The sequence below is a fragment of the Palaemon carinicauda genome, chromosome 3 (genome assembly GCF_036898095.1).
Source record: "Palaemon carinicauda isolate YSFRI2023 chromosome 3, ASM3689809v2, whole genome shotgun sequence".
Lineage (NCBI taxonomy): Eukaryota > Metazoa > Arthropoda > Malacostraca > Decapoda > Palaemonidae > Palaemon > Palaemon carinicauda.
In genome coordinates, this window is record NC_090727.1 from 167,745,615 (window position 1) to 167,763,114 (window position 17,500).

The following is a 17,500-nucleotide window of genomic DNA, read 5'->3' on the forward strand; positions in this document are numbered from 1 at the left end:
AGTAAGAGGAGAAGACTTTGCAGAATTGATATTTCAGGCGATACCTGGTAAGAAATCCCTGTTTTAAACAGATGGTTAATAACAACGTTACCTTCTGAGGAGGAGATTTGTAAAGATAAGATTCAGGACCAATATTATTACTTTGTCTTTATCTTGCTAACAAATTTCGTGTAAAGCATTTCTTAGATTTTAGAAAATGCTTATATCTTTAGATCAAAGCTATAGATTATTATTAATATCATTATCATTATTATTATTATTATTATTATTATTATTATTATTAGCTAAGCTACAACCCTAGTTGGCAAAGCAAAATACTCTAAGCCCAAGAGCTCCAACAGAAAAAATAGCCCAAGGAGGAAAGGAAATAAATAAACTACAAAAAAAATAGTAAACAATTAAAATTGAATATTTTAAGAATAGTTAGAACACTGAAATAAATCTTTCATGTATATAAGCTATAAAGACTTCAGAAAAATCAGAGGAGGAGAAATAAAACAAAAGTTTGCCTGAGTGTACCCTCAAGCAAGAGAACTCTAATCCAAGACTTGGAAGACTGTGGAACAGGGGCTATGACACTACCCAAGACTGGGGAACAGTGGTTTGATTTTGGAGTGTCCTTCTCCTAGAAGAGCTGCTTTTTACCTAAAACTACCAATCATTCAAGAATGTTGTCAAAAATCACAAAAGTCTATCCGATCTTTCACCTGCTTATGTTACCCAACATCTTTTTTGTTCAAAGCAAATCTAAGAATGTTCTATCCATCCCCACTTCCAGTGTTTAATTTCTGTATTACCCTCTGCTTGTTTTTATAATCTGTCACATTTTCATCTGTAAAACCATGATTTCTGCAAAGATTCATCTGCCTTACCTTTCTTGTTTCTCTTTCTCTGCTAATCATTCCCGTTTTTTAAACAATTTCTGAAATTATCAATCAAAGCTATTCTTAGTAGTACTCAAGCAATATCCTTTGCACCATCAGTGAATGCTACTTTTCATCATTGCTGTTCTTAGATTATGTTGCCATTCAGCTAGTTTCTCTTCGTACGTTAACCTTTCTTCTTTCATTTGCACCTGAAGATTTTATTGTAAAGTCATTTATATGGAATTTTCCCCTAATGTTTGTTTTCTTTATTATATCGTCTATATAGATGATGGAATAACCCAATTCAGTGTGACTTTTCCAAAAAATATCTTCATTGAAGAGGAAATCATAAGACTCATTAAGTGTCATGAAGCTGGTAGTTGAGATACTGCCGCTAGAGAGTTATGGGGTCTTTTGACAGGCAAGGCTGTGATATATTGGATCCTTCTCTTTGGTTACGGTTCACTTTCACTTTGCCTACACATACACTGATTAGTCTGGTATTCTTTACAGATTCTCCTCTGTCTTCATACACCTGACAACATTGAGATTATCAAAAAAATTCATCTTTGCTCAAGGGGTTAACTAAGCACTGTAAATTTTCAGTGGCTACTTTCCACTTAGTAAGAGCAGAAGAGACTCTTCGCTATGGTAAGCAGCTTTTCTAGGAGAAAGACACTCCAAAATCAAACTATTATTCTCTATTCTTGGGTAGTGCCATAGCCTCTGTACCATGGTCTTCCACTGTCTTGGGTTAGAGTTCTCTTGCCTGAGGGCACACTCGGGCACACTATTCTATCTAAATATAGATGTTTATTTCAATGTTACTGTTCTGGAAATATCTCATTTCTCCTTGTTTCCTTTCCTCACTGGGCTATTTTCCCTATTGGGGCCCCTGGGCTTATAGCATCCTCTTTTTCCAACTAGGGTTGTAGCTTAGCAAGCAATAATAATATTAGAAAATAATAATAACATGATCGATATTGGCAAATATTCTTCCTGTTACATATTCACATTTGCCATAGAGGCGATTTCATTGTAACAACATCCTTAAAACGTATATGGCTCTTGAGGCTAAATTATTCAATGGCTGTTTGGCAATTAATCAAATCCGAGGTCATTTTGACAGCTGATAAAGGCCAGCGAGGTGCTACATCATCTGTGCTTTAATCTCTCACTCTTTTAGTCCCGCAAGAAGTTTTATGTCTGAACGACAGAAAGAGAGGGAATTTAAGCTAAATAAAAGAAGACGTCTTTTGCATTTCTATAATATGACATAAAGTGTAAGTTTTAGACTGACTTTATAACAAGATATTACAAGCAAGTCTTAGAAGTCCTTCGATCGTTCTGGTTTCTTTCCCTTAAGCAGAAACCAAGGTTGCATTAGAGCAGTCTTCTCCCTGGCTGGTCTTGAACAATCTGCCGAGATCGAATCCAATCTTCCCGTAGGCGGATTCACAAATCCTCATGTATGCTGGATGCATTTCCCGCTGCCTCGAATACACGAAGGCCAGGTCCGTCTTAAACCCTCCGCCCAATTCCAGGCAGGAGTACATGCAGGCGTAGTTCAGGAAGTCTGTCTCAAGAAGGAGTAGCGGGGCTGGAAATGCTGTAGGGGAAGGACGAGATGAAATGGAGTTAGGATAATCCGCTGGTACTCTCTCTCTCTCTCTCTCTCTCTCTCTCTCTCTCTCTCTCTCTCTCTCTCTCTCTCTCTCTCTCTCTCTCTCTCTCTCTCTCTCATAAGAATATAAAATTTTTACTAACTTTTCTATTTAATATTACCATTGTTCAGGCAAAAAGATAGATTATTGTCCTGTGTTATTCAACTCACGATTATCAAAGTTAACTTCTGCAATGAGATGTAATAAAAGAAGTCTTTTGCCGTAGTTACATAATTTTTTTTTTATTTTCATTTGATATGATAAGTCAAATCAAAGACATAAGAATAAGAAAAGCTGATACCATGTTGGTGGGTTATCTCGAGATTGGGCATCCCGTGGGGCTGAGGATAGACCCTCCCTTCTGTTGCCACCACTTCTGTCCCTTTGAGACCCGTCGATCGCATGTGGAATCCTTCTCCGTCTGAAAACGAAGTGAAAATGCATTTTAGAAAGGTCAAATTCTTTTATGGGAAAGGAAACTAAGAGTTTTGTGAATGGATTTGTGGAACACGAGATGATACATCACTGTCAGGTTTATTCCAATAACTGGCCAGGCGAGAGGGATCATTATTATATCTTGACATTTTCACAAAGAAATATGCGATCCTTTGGACATACTACAGTTATATTGGGGATCAAGAAACCTGGAAACATTTGGCCTAAGTGACTTTCTAGAATCGTTAATGTCTAATGACATATTTGAATGAATTTGACATCACGAGGACAAGAGTAATAAAAAGACATTACTGTAAGTCATCAAACTATTCGTGGCTACTCACCCCAATTGTACTGGGTCTCCACACATCTCTCCATGGGCTGGAATTTATTGGGAGTAACGGCTTGCTGGAACCATTTCCCTGCCAACTGAAAACCAGAGATATAGAGAAATTATTCCAGTTATATCCAAACAATCAAAATTAATATCATCATTGTTATTCAAATAGAACAATTAATCACGTTTAACAAGAGCGAAATGTCCCTGAAAAGTAAGCTTCAACGGAAGAGGACAACCGAACGAAACAAACTATTGCAATGACACATGGCTTTTCGGAGTAACCTTCCAGCCACAATCAAACTTTCAACTATTGTACCATTTTATGATTAATGGCATACAAAAAGCTTACTTTTTGGCAGAGTGCCAACGTGGTACTTTGAAAGAATGGGATTAATGATTCCTTCCCGAATTTCAATTTCCTTTTAAGAATTTTACAAACCACCTGTGTACCTGGAAGTATCTAGGTTTCTGTAGCTTCCAGAGTTCTTCCTCATTGACCTGTGGGCATGTCCCTGGAACCAGATGGTCTGGAATATCTGCTCTCAGCTCATAACAGCTTCCTGCCGTCGCAAGGACGGCGAACAAGGCGAAAGAAATTATGTCTGTCATCATTCGAAGTCTACACAAATGCTGACGGAGAAGCTCCCTCGGGATGGACGGGTAAGTGGCAGTTACCCAGTGACTGGAAAACGAGCTTTAGCAGTTGCCTTATATACGGGGTTCGGGTATGTCTCAGTAGAACTGGAACCGACAGGCAGCAGCAATTCTTGCTTAGACCAAAGTTTACATAACTATAAATTTCAAGGATTTTTGGGCTGGGTCGGTTTAGAAGAAGGATATATGGTTCAGACGACTCCATTTTCTTATCGTTGTACAAGGCTAACCAGACAAAAAGAAAAGATAAATAGTAATTCGAAAAGTTCTGCTGAAGCAATTTTGAATGTTCACTGATGGATGTCACTGTTTGGTAACAACCAGTTGATGTTATAATCTAGTCGGTCGTGCATTGAAAGCAAGTGCAAGCGTTCATTATTATGTAAGATGACAGTGCGATAACATTTATAATGTAATCAATGAAAATAAGAGAATCTTGGTTAGTGAGTCTACCTAGGTGTATCTTTAGTTGCTAATTAACCTTGATCGTTGCTTCAATGGCTTAAGCTAGAATCAAACCAGGCTTTTATCGCCACCAGCAAGCCATTATTGCCCAAAATGGCGAATACGAGAGCTTGTTGCTCGAGATATTGGGCTCCCACACAGGACGGGAAGCAGCCAGCACAAACCGCAAGCATGAATTCGGATGTAAATAAACAAGATGGCTGCTGCAGATAAGACGTACTCTTGCTTGGCAATCTTGAGTCCAACAAGCCTCAAGATTTAATAAAAATCTGCTTTTTTCATCCTATGGTAGTTGTAGTATTCTTCAATTCACGTTTTATACCGATAATACACATAACTAAAACAGTAAGAAAATTTCTGGGCGCCATGATATCATCTGATAGGTTTCATTCAACTTTTTCCTTTTAGATTATCGAACAGCGACGCTAAAGCACTTTGGCTTGCTGTCATCGGCTGGAGGTTGGCGAAAACCTCGAGCAAGAAACGACTTGTGTGATTCCACCCTTATGCATTCAGAGAGTTTATTGTACCGCACGCATGCAAAACGAAAGGTTTACTAATGCATGAAAATGTGTGTGTGTGTGTGTCTGTCTGTCTGTCAATGAGAGAGAGAGAGAGAGAGAGAGAGAGAGAGAGAGAGAGAGAGAGAGAGATTAGATGATTTATTGTACGGAGGCATATTCAAAGCGAAATGTTCAGTCATGCTTGACTTGGATCTATCTATAGAAACAGCTCTTTTTTTTCTTAGGAATACAACCGAACAATCTGACATATTTCTCTCACATCTTTTTCATAAATACTAGTGTACCCTATCCGACAAAAATGACGTCTAAATATATATATATATATATATATATATATATATATATATATATATATATATATATATATATATATATATATATATATATATATATATATATATACATGCACACACACCAACACGTTCACGCACATTAAACACTTCCTAACCCCTCCACCTTTCTTGACTACAAACTGCTGATTAGGCAATTTGTGGGAGAGTTGTTTCTGAGTATACCTCTCTGGGTCCCCCTTTCACCAAGGTATGACTATCTCTCTTTCGCTAAGCTTGGAAAGATATATATATATATATATATATATATATATATATATATATATATATATATATATATATATATATATATATATATATATGTATATATATACTGTATATAATATATATATATATATATATATATATATATATATATATATATATATATATATATATATATATATATATACATGATAAGGTTTTGCACATTTAGACGTGTTTTTCATATTCAAATAAGCCATAAATTTTTGATACATTAATGTCTGGATTCTCTTAACGACCTCGGGATCAGAGCCCCAGGTGAAATCACCCAAAGACAAGAGCTTGTGACCAGCCGGGAATCGAACCCTAGTCCGGCAAGCTTGTATAGACAGTAACTAAACCACTTGGCCACGAAGAAAGATGAAAGTCAATGACAATTCTTCTGTGCTTATACCTGTCGAATCCAGGTGTTTTGTACTTAGAATTGAAATCAACCCATCTTCACCATCGTAGCTAATTGGTAGTTTGTTACTTGGTATTCGATTAATCGACAGGTATAAGTACAGAAGAATTGTCATTGACTTTCATCTTTCTTCGTGGCCAAGTGGTAGTCACTGTCTATACAAGCTTGCCGGACCAGGGTTCGATTCCCGGCCGGTCAAAAACTCTTTTCTTCGTGTGATTCCGCCTGGGGCTCTGATCCCGAGGTCGTTAAGAGAATCCAGACATTATTGTATCAAAAATATATGGCTTATTTGAATATATATATATATATATATATATATATATATATATATATATATATATACATATATATATATATATATATATATATATATATATATATATATATATATATATATATATATATATATATATACAGTATATTCAGGTAAATGCTCGCATTTACATTGTTCTTTATCATATAGGAGAAATGACAGTTTTAAACACACAACTTATAATCATACTACACTGATGGCAGAAGAAACTCTCTGTTCTTTTGTTTAAACATTCACATAGGATTCTATATTTTTGAGGTTTAAGTAAATGATGAAAATTGTTTAAGTTAATACTTTAATAATAAATCCTTTCATAACTTGATCTGACGTAGCAATTTCAAATGATCATTTGTCAACCCCTCATCAACGCATCATCCCGGACAGTTCCATCCTGTTCGTAATACTAGGCAAGCAGTTCATTCTAATGGTCAGGCCTTCTCCATCATGAGGGTCAATACTACACAGTACTCTAGAAGTTTTATTCCAGCTGTGACCTAATCGGGTAGTTGAATCAGTAGAACTTCAAAAGTTCAAACTTGCAGCAAATATTTTATGTTGAACAGGCTGACATAAGTCCTTTTATAGTTTATATATGAAATATCTGTTTTAAGGTTGGTAATATTTTTAAAATATTCTATTTTAATTTCTCATTACTTCTTATATCGTTTATTTATTTCCTTATTTCCTTTCCTCACTGAGCTATTTTTCCCTGTTGGAAACCTTGGACTTATAGCATCTTACTTTTCCAAATAGGGTTGTAGCTTAGCTAGTAATGATAATAAGAATAATAATAATATTAATCTAAATTAAAGATTTTATTTTGTATGTTGACAGCTTTATTCTTCTTCAAAGGAACAAATAGCTTTAGAACAACCAGTAAAGAGGAGTAACTTTTCAGTTATATACGACAAAATTCTACCAGTTTTTCTTCCTTCGCTAACAAACTTTCTCCACAAATTTTAAAATTAATATTTTTTGGGAAAGTTTGTTTCAGTAACATTCCTGTCAAAAAATAAATAAATAAATAAATAAACTGCAAAAAAAGTCATATTCTGAGATAGAATGCATTGTCAATTTATTTTTTTGTATCCTCACTTCTCTAATTTCTTTCCTAAATACATACGTTCTATACTACTCTCGAATGGGATTTATCTAAGGGAGGAATGATGTAATATCATTCCCGATAATGTTTTATTCAGTGCTGATATAATATTTCATTGACAAGATCAAAGAGACTAGATTGTCAAAAGGCATATCCACCCTGAAACACTTATGACTTTCATATCAATAATATTGTCCTTAGTTGGACTTCTGAGGAACTTCAACTATCATTCCTGGTTTACTATGCTGTAATATTTTGTAGCCTTCCTGATTTTGATTTCTTGATACAGCTATGATTCTTAATTCTTAATTCTTAATTTAGAAATCCTTCTTACATTGAGAATCAGAAAGGTAATTTCAGCCGGACATTTATTCTAAGTCTTCTGGGGGCTCAAAGAAAATTGGAGTAATTCATGTGTAATTTTATTTCACAATGAACAGTTAAACATCACATTTAACCATAAGGAAAATGCGATGGAATTGTACATTTCCATCGACTTTATTATCGTAATTATTAATCGGTGACAATAATAATGAACAAAGTAATTAGAAACTTTTGGTCCTAGATCCAGAATTAGATCTAAACCATAATCTAATCCCTTCCAAATCCATTATTAATTTTCACACAAACCTCAAAGCAGACAAGAGAGCGTACGCCTTCTTATGGCAGATGAAGAGAAGCATCGAATTCAGGTAGTGACGTAACAACTGGCTTAATGAGCCTCTGGATACGAGCACGTGTCTCCCTGGAAGGTCTTGACGAAGCGATTGGTGTCTACACCAATCTTCCTGAAGGCCCCTTCGCACACCTTCTGGTAGGCCTGGTGTAGTTTCGGCTTGCGGGAGTAGACGAAGCCCATGTCAGTGATGTAGCGTCCGCCCATCTCCATACAGGAGTACAGACAGGCGTAGTTGAAGAAGTCTGTGTCGAGGATGACCAGCGGTGATGGAATTGCTGTGAAACAGACACAATAAAGAACAGATTTGTGAGACTCCAGTAAAAGCGATAGAACAGAAAAGGCTTACATGTTTCAATAAGGATGTTTACTAGATAATCATAATTATACTTCTATCCATAATTGAGTACAGTATATTTTGATGGTAAATAGAGTTTTTTGGCTGTTAATATCTGGAATGACAGACAGAGACGGATAGTAGGATGACATGAATGTGAGCAAATCTTACAGTGTTGCGCAGTGATCTCGAGACGGGGCTCTCCATTGGCCATAGGATAAAGCCTTCCTTCGTTCTTCATCTGGACTCCGCTTCTCGAGAGACCCATGGCAGCTGTGCTGAAGCCCTCTCCGTCTGCAAACAGAAATCAGTCTCTTTGATCAACGGATTCTTAATCAACACCACAATGGAACGCTCTATAAGCGAGGTCCCCGTAAAGGTTTAAAGGTCGCTCATGAATGGCAGAGGGAAGGGGCAGTGACATTGCCTTAGCAATCAGGACAATGCCCTAGAGACTGGCCATATATTATATGATCAGCGCCCAAGCCTCCTCTCCACCCAAGCTAGGAACAGGGTGGGCCAGGCAGTGGCTTCTGATGACTCAGCAGATAGACCTATAGGCTCCCCCCAACCCCCCAAACATAGCTCACAAGGATGGTAAGGTTACAGACACTAATGGCACTAACTAGTCTGAGCGGGACTCTAACCATCGACTGGGAAACACCACGCAGAGACGTTACCAATCAGGCCACATAGGGATAAAGTTCTGTGTCTACCATGGTTTACTCAGAAAGGAAGGTATTGCAATGAAATATGGTCCAATCAATTATTCACTTGATATCACATTCAGTGTAAGAGCCAATTATAAAATATATATATATGATAACAAATAAATCTAATTGTTTATTATATTAAACTACATGCTGAAACAAAAACAGAACAGTACTGTAAATGTCTTTAAATATCTTGAAAAAAAAAAGCAAAAATCACACATCTATAGTTACAGGTAAATGCAGTTTCGTCGACAATGATGATTTTAAGTTCCCTGACTAAGTTCATGAACTTACCCCAAGTGTATTTGACCTGCAGACATTTCTTGATGGGCTGGAACTCTAAAGGAGTGTTAGAATGCTGGTACCAAATTCCTCCCATCTGGAAAAGAGAAGACCAAAGAAACCTTACTTAGAGCTGCAGTGACACGGATTCCCCATTCGTTGTTTTTGTTTTGGAAAAGACAAAGTTTTTGGACAATGATTTTCATCCTTCCAGACTCGAGAATGACCCACTAGTACCTGGAAAAGTCTGGGACTTTGCATATCCCAGAGTTGTTTCTCGTTGATGGCAGGACACGTTCCAGGAACCACATAATCTGGAATATTGAGTTTGCGAAATGCGGTCCCACCCACCACAAGGGCGGCGAAGAGGAGAGGGCGCAGGGCGTTCATCTTGCTGTGTTTGTTTGAGGACTGAGAAGGATCTGCGGAGGACCCATTATATACTCCCTCTCGGCAACATAATTTGACACACATACGAACGCACAGAAAAAGTTGCCCTTCATAACTTATCAACCAAACATGTTCCTCGTGATAGTCATATGATAACTTAGGATTCCTCTATAGTGATGTCAGCCGTAAAGAACTTGATCTCCTTCATAAAAAATATCCTTTGGCGAGGCCTAAAAGTGACGAATTGGATAAAACATCCTTTAACATTTTTTCCAGACGACTTAACAAACCAAAAGATCTTTACTATACACAAGTCTTTAGTGACTGAGGTTCAGCCATAAGACTTACAATGATGGTTTTATTTTTATTCCATCAGTAAACTATTCAATTGATTTTAGGAAAGAGGGAATAAGAGGAGAGAAACGAAAGGTAGAGAGATTGGTCTCCCTTTCTACTTTGCTTTCGTTTTAAAATTAACAACACCCGCAATAACAACAACATCAATAATAATAATAATAATAATAATAATTCCAAAAAATCATTTCTTACGATCTTTGAAATAATGATAATGATAACACCGACAATAACAACAATAAGAACAGTATAAATAATAATTATTATCATGATGTTAGTTCCCTATTTCAAAAATCATCGATCAGCAAACTAAAGCAACATTGAAACCGGTCAGTTCTTGGACACTCAAAGAAAAAATTACAGAAAAGAAAAAATATAGAATTGTCTTTCCGTAAAAGGGCTGCTGCATGAGAACTGCTAATATGATTTTAGTAGAGTTATGCATGAATGAAATTACAGATAAAGAAGTAAAGTCAAACTGATGTATATTTTAAAATATATCCTTTTTTTTTTAGGACAAATATCACTTAAATAATTTTGATCATCGTATAAATGAATTATTGAAGGACTATGAAGCGCGAACTAGGAGTCGATAAATGGAGAAGTATTGAATTAAAAGTTTAAGATAGAGACCACTGGCAAAATCTAACCGAGGCCCTTTGAGTCAATAGGCGCAGGCGAAGATGGTGATAAATGAATTAAGATCAGTAATATAAAAAAAAAAAGAAACTGTGAGTTACTTGTATGTCATGAATTGACTGTAATCGCAACAGTTGCTGAAAACAAAAACAAAAATTGTATCTAAGACACGGTAATGAATTATTGGGTCTAATGAAAAATCGATTATTGGATGCATTTAGAGATAAAAAAGTGGATGTTTTGTCTATGGTCGGACAACATTATTCAGCTGACATTTCATAGCGACAACATAATCCAGTTTCAGGGGACCGTCATTCAGTGCAATTTGTTTCATGTGAATCTCGAACAAAAATATATTTTCCTAAACGATCTTTTATATTATTATTATTATTATTATTATTATTATTATTATTATTATTATTGTTGTTGTTGTTATTGTTATTATTATTATTATTATGATGATGATGATGATAATAATAATAGTAATAATAATAATAATAATGATAATCATTATTATTATTATTATTATTATTATTATTATTATTATTATTATTATTATTATGATAATAATAATAACAATAATGATTATTATTATTATTATTATTATTATTAATATTATTATTATTATTATCATTATTAGCTAAGTTACAACCCTAGTTGGAGAAGCAGGATAATATTAGCCCAGGGGCTCCAACAGGGAAAATAGCCCAGTGAGGAAAGGAAACAAGAGAAAATAAAAAATTTTAAGAATAGTAACAACAAAAAAAACAAATATTTCCTGTATATACTATAAAAGCTTGAACGAGACAAGAGGAAGAGAAATAAGATAGAATAGTGTTATAGTGTAAATCTTAAGTTTGCGTTATCATTTGTTATAGAAATACAAGAAAAATTGAGAAAATAAAAAAGAATATTTTTAATTTATTAACCGGAAATCACTGCAAACCTCAATAAAGAATTACGTAGCACATTTGAATTTTAAATTTTGTCATATATTTACTAACGCCAATCTGCTTTTGTTAAATCTGAAAACTCTCTCTCTCTCTCTCTCTCTCTCTCTCTCTCTCTCTCTCTCTCTCTCTCTCTCTCTCTCTCTCTCTCTCTCTCTCTCTCTCTCTTCTCGACAGTATATAGAAAACTAATAAATCTCCCATCTTTCTCCTTTTAGGCATATTCATATAATTCTTAAGAGGAATTTTACATGTTCCTTGTTGTACAATGAACCTTGTGCTAAAGTTATCTCATTGCACAATATTCCTGAATTACACCGGTTTAAGGTTTAGGTTTAAAGGCCACCCATGAATTGCAGAGGCAAGAGACAGTGACAATAATCTAGCTAGCAGGAATGTTCCCTAAATACTGACCATCTATGCATATGATCAGCTCTCAAGCCCATCTCCGTCAAAGCTAGAACCAGGGAGGACCAAACAATGGCTGCTGACGGTAGAACAATAGGCCACCACAAAGAAACGTCCCTCCGTAAAAGGTAAGTTCCGATTCGCTGCGACAGAGGTGAACCCATTTCTCTTTAAGGTTTTCATCTTTTGTGAAGCGACGAAAAGATATTTTCTCTAACTGGTTTCTCCTCTTATGAGAACCAATACGGCACGTATGTCATGTGTGTTTAAATCTCTTATCGCGTAGATAAGATAAGAAATTAAATGCTCTGAAAGATTGACTGGAATGATCTGATCCGCTTAACCCAGGTCAGAGGCGATCGAAGTAAGGTCGTCAACTTGGCTCACCCCGAAGGCTCAAGCAACCTAATGAACAGACCTGACATATTTAGACCTTGTATACATATATATATATATATATATATATATATATATATATATATATATATATATATATATATATATATATATATATATATATATACATATACATATATATATATATATATATATATATATATATATATATATATATATATATATATTTATATATATATTTATATTCATATATGTATATATTACATACTGTATATCATCGACAAGATGATGACTCTTGCCAGGCCCATAAATGGGAACCTCAAGCAATAAACAAAATCATTATGCAAATCCTCTTCTTCTCTTCATCCTCTCAATCACTGAGCTTCCTTGAGTTGTTTACAGCTGAAGGCATGAATTAAAACACGTTTTTCCTTATGCCACAAAAAAATCCTTGACTCCGTTTTGAAGTTCATAAAGAGATAAGTCAAAGATAAAAAAGTAATATTTCCACTCTCATCGTATACAGATGGCTAACTGAGGTCATAAGTACTCAACCAAAAAAGAAAAAAAAATATGACAGATGCCTATGATTTTTTTTTTCTTTCTTTTATGTACCTTGATATTCTAAGGCTTTCCCTTCGGTATATAAAGCCTGCCTTGAGTCTCTCCCGCCATTCTGTTCGTTGTCCTGGAATGATGAAGCACGTCTACTTGTCCCTGGTGGCCCTTCTTGTGGGCCCCTCTGTGGTCAGAAGTGCCCCGGACTTCGTGAAAGAGGGGTCCTGCCCAATAGTGAATGAGGCAGTACTGTGGCAACAGCAGCAACCGAACCACTGGCAGGTAAGTTCATTAAACATCTAAATTCTGAGGTGGTTTATTAAGCAAACATATTATTGGTACATATTTCAATGAAATGATTTCCCAATGGAGAGAGAATTGCAGTTCTATACAGTCGCTCTTTTGTTCTCTCACTGAAACCTTGGCTGTTGCAGATGGATGGAAACTGGTATCAGCATTCACGCACACCCAACCCTTTTGACCCTTTCTCCAGATGTATGCAGTGGAGACTGGAATACAGTAAGGAAAATTTTTTTTTTCTTCTTTTTTTTTAAAATCTGTGTCTGCCAGTGGTTGCAGATCTGAAAACTTTTTATATCAAAGTTATAGTAATTTTTTATCATTGCGGAGAAGGTGGAAATAATATGAATTTTGACAAGAACGTTGGCAGTCCATATTTCAATTAGTTTTAATCAATGAATGCACTCTGTGTGTTTTCAGATTTAACAAGAGAAGATTGGCAATGTCAATATATATATATATATATATATATATATATATATGAGAACATTTCTAAACTGAATCAGCTTTAACGAAGACATAAGTGACTTCCGGGTAATAAAATAGGAATATATATATATATATATATATATATATATATATATATATATATATATATATATATATATATATATATATATATATATATATATATATATATATATAGTTTATTTCTTGTGTTTCCATAATAAGCCCCAAATAAACTTATTTTTAATTGATAGTTGTGGAACTTTTCCCCCAATAATAGAACTTTAAGATAAGCTTCTCATTTTCGATTCCTTTCCCCAGTTGGAGGCGCTTTCCGAACAGCCTCGAATGGCGTTGATGCAACGGGAGCTCATATAAGGACTCTAGGATCCCTCTTCTACGATCCCCAGGGGCCACGCCTTTTGGTTACTCACGAAGGAGGTAAGGAGTTATTTGTTTCTCCTTTGACTCCACCATTATTCACTTTTTACTCCAAACTTCCTGGCCTTGTGTGTTGCTCGTTTCATGACCATATTTGTGTTTTGTAGAATCGTCGGTATAAAGTTTAGATCATTGTTTGTTTAGGCTCTCATGTTTTGCTTTGCTGCAGCTCCGCCAGCACCTTTGGTTGTGCTCGCCACCGATTACCAGAACTACGCCTGCTTCTATGCTTGCAAGGACGTCCAGAGAAGGTTCTACGGAGACTTCGGCTTCATTTTCTCCCGAACCCCCAAAATGGATCCACGTCATGTGAAAGTTTGCCAAGAGGCCTTTGCCAAAATTGGTGTAGATTCGTCGACTTTCGTACAGACTCCTCAGGGAGACAATTGCCCCTACGAGGAGACTCAGGCCATTTGAAAGCCTGGTCTCTGCCCATTGAAATGCTTACAGTTTACCTCTTGAGTATTTAGGTTTTGTTTATAACCTTTTTGTTTTAAATTTTGCCTAAATACTTTGTTCACGTTTCATCCAATCTAGAACTCTTGTACCCAATAAAATATGAAATATTTCTGTGGTTTGCTTCAGGGAGTATTCCTGATATTTAGCTTTAAGTATTGAATGATTACTACATTGGCAATGATTGATTGGTTGATTTTGAGTTTTCTGTCATACTTACATGTAAGATCATTGACGCTGATAAACATAATGGCGGCTCTCTCTCTCTTCTCTCTCTCTCTCTCTCTCTCTCTCTCTCTCTCTCTCTCTCTCTCTCTCTCTCTCTCTCTCTCTCTCTCTTATTTCTTCCCGAGGAAAATTCTTTGAATTTTGATATGGAACCATGTATATTTATAGATGAACTTGTCTAAAATGTAATTTTTGGAAATAAAATCAGGTTCACATATATTCCCATAGGGCGTCAGTCATGGCATTGGTCCCATATTAAAATCCAATGAATTTCTATCCTTAAGAAATCACTCAAACTGATGTAAAACTCATATCCAGTAAAACCATTTCCAAATTCTCTACCAAACATTCTTCTGCTTATCCCTCCTTTTATTATTATTATTATTATTATTATTATTATTATTATTATTATTATTATTATTATTATTATTATTATAAGCTAAGCTACAACCCTAGTTGGAAAAGCAAGATGCTATAAGCCCAAGGGCTCCAACAGCGAAAAATAGCCCAGTAACGAGAAAAAATAAGGAATGAATACATTAAAAGAGAATTAATACAAAACATTCAAAAACTATAAAAAAAAACAAGAGAAGATAAACAAGATAGAACAGCGTGCCCGAGTGTACCCTAGAGCAAAACAACTCTCATCCAAGACAGTGGAAGGCCATGGTACAGAGACTATGGCACTACCCAAGACTAGAGAACAATGGTTCTTTTCTAAGAATTTCTCTACTTCAAGAAACTATCACTATCAGTCTTCTTTTCTTCCTTCCTTACTTTTACAGTCCAATTGTACAACTCTGGGATTAGTCCTAAATAGACTCCCCGGCCCTAGTGCTGAGACGCATAGCCCAAATTACATAAATCATCATCATCATCGCCATCCCAATTAGAGAATATCCAGAGATGACTTATTTGAAGCCTTATTGCTTCTCATTGGCAAAGTCTCAATGGTTAAGATTAAAACAACTTCATAAAATACCACCGATGATCAGAGGGAGTGAGACCGGCCATTACAAAATAACTCCTCCACTCCTCCTACTCCTTGACTCCTGAACTCCGAAAAGCCTTCGAACAATATGCGTGCGTGCGCAGATTGCCCGGACCTTATATCCGGACGGGGCTCAACTAATATGCAAAGGCCAAACCGGTCCCACAAGGACAAGCTTCCAGTTAAGAAAATATACAACAACAACAACAACAACAACAACAGCAACAACAACAAAAACAGCAACAACAACAACAACAATAATAATAATAATAATAATAATAATAACAATAATAATAATAATGATTGTTGCGAACGAAGTGACTGACCTTATATGAAATGCCAATTTTTTCTAAAGATATTTCACCTAACCCGTAGCCCAGTCATTGCCTAACCATGGATTTCGGAGAGGGGATTGTTGGGGGGGGGGGGGGGGGTGGCGGCAGATGATATTATCGGGGGCGGAGCCAACAACTCCTATACCAATAAATATATTCAAATGAAATTTTAAAGGATTATGTAGATATACATAAACTTTGCTTGCCAATTTTCATTCCCGGCTGTCACTTTTGTTCTTAAGTGACGACTTTTAGCTAAGAAATCAGTGGGGACGAGCAAACAACTCCAATTTATTTTCATAAGGTTTGATGGGCGTTATGTGAACTACATTCATTTCAATTTTTGTATAGATACTTGCTATAGAAAAGTCTCAGTAGCCATTTTCCGATATCCGAGGGTTCTGATTTTCGGCGGCGCCGTAAATTACTCGTAGAATATTTCACATATCTAAATGACATTTTCAGGGATTTATAGGAGGGATATCTACTTTTCCATATCAATTTTCATGTTGATATCTGACATAGAAAAGCCACAAAAAATTTTAATTCTGTATAAGTTGAATGGCTATTGTTGGCGGTGGAGAAAATTGTTCCTAGAATAATCCTCTTATCCAAATGAAAATTTCAAGGATTGATGGGAAGCAGTTTCTCTGTTCCTACCCAACAATTTAAAAGACACAGCTATCATATAGCCTTCTTTAATATGATGTTAAATGTATCAACATTACAGTGAACAGCGTGATAGTGAGCGACATCAACGAGGGACAATGCCTATCTCAGAAACAATATTCGTCCCGAGTTCAGCTCATAATAATAATAATAATAACAATAATAATAATAATAATAATAATAATAATAATAAGAAGAAGAAGAAGAAGAAGAAGAAGAATTGAATTTAATTTGATTATAAGCAAAGAGGTTTCTTCAGCTAAGATTGAGCTCTACCTTGATTACTTTAAATGGTGCTGACACCTTCATCTTGATATTGTGTAAACATTAGACTTAATAAGATTTGTGCGATATTTATCATTTGTTTCAAAAATAAAAACAAGTTTCATTTTGCGTCTGTTGTCAGTTAGGTGTTGGAGGCTCTGCCTTTATTCTGATGTTTTTACAAAGCTTACTTTTCGATATTTCCAAATTTATCCAAATAGAAATGTGTCATCTTTAACTTGGCACAAAATAAAGCTCCTGCCAATTCAACTTAGGTGTTAAAGTTCTATGACTTTCATATTAACTGCTTTCAAAGTTCTCCTTAAATGGATTTCTGCTGAAT

At 35.6% G+C, this 17,500-nt stretch overlaps 3 protein-coding genes across 3 annotated transcripts; 1 reads left to right on the top strand and 2 right to left on the bottom strand.

The window, feature by feature from the left end:
- Positions 1 to 2,124: 2,124 nt before the first annotated feature.
- On the bottom strand, positions 2,125 to 4,007 carry LOC137638026 (crustacyanin-C1 subunit-like). The gene is made up of 4 exons (XM_068370117.1): positions 3,756 to 4,007; positions 3,310 to 3,394; positions 2,832 to 2,951; positions 2,125 to 2,475 (listed from the first exon to the last, which is right to left on the bottom strand). The coding sequence occupies exons 1-4, from the start codon at positions 3,915 to 3,917 to the stop codon at positions 2,228 to 2,230; spliced, it is 615 nt and encodes a 204-aa protein (XP_068226218.1). The 5' UTR covers positions 3,918 to 4,007; the 3' UTR covers positions 2,125 to 2,227.
- Positions 4,008 to 7,841: 3,834 nt separating this feature from the next.
- Positions 7,842 to 9,769, bottom strand: LOC137638027 (crustacyanin-C1 subunit-like). Its single transcript, XM_068370118.1, has 4 exons — positions 9,608 to 9,769; positions 9,383 to 9,467; positions 8,547 to 8,669; positions 7,842 to 8,316 (listed from the first exon to the last, which is right to left on the bottom strand). Exons 1-4 carry the CDS (start codon positions 9,758 to 9,760, stop codon positions 8,075 to 8,077), a joined length of 603 nt encoding a protein of 200 aa, XP_068226219.1. The 5' UTR covers positions 9,761 to 9,769; the 3' UTR covers positions 7,842 to 8,074.
- A 3,390-nt stretch (positions 9,770 to 13,159) lies between these two features.
- On the top strand, positions 13,160 to 14,663 carry LOC137638028 (crustacyanin-C1 subunit-like). The gene is made up of 4 exons (XM_068370121.1): positions 13,160 to 13,308; positions 13,461 to 13,545; positions 14,095 to 14,214; positions 14,384 to 14,663. Exons 1-4 carry the CDS (start codon positions 13,162 to 13,164, stop codon positions 14,629 to 14,631), a joined length of 600 nt encoding a protein of 199 aa, XP_068226222.1. The 5' UTR covers positions 13,160 to 13,161; the 3' UTR covers positions 14,632 to 14,663.
- The last annotated feature ends 2,837 nt before the right edge of the window (positions 14,664 to 17,500 follow it).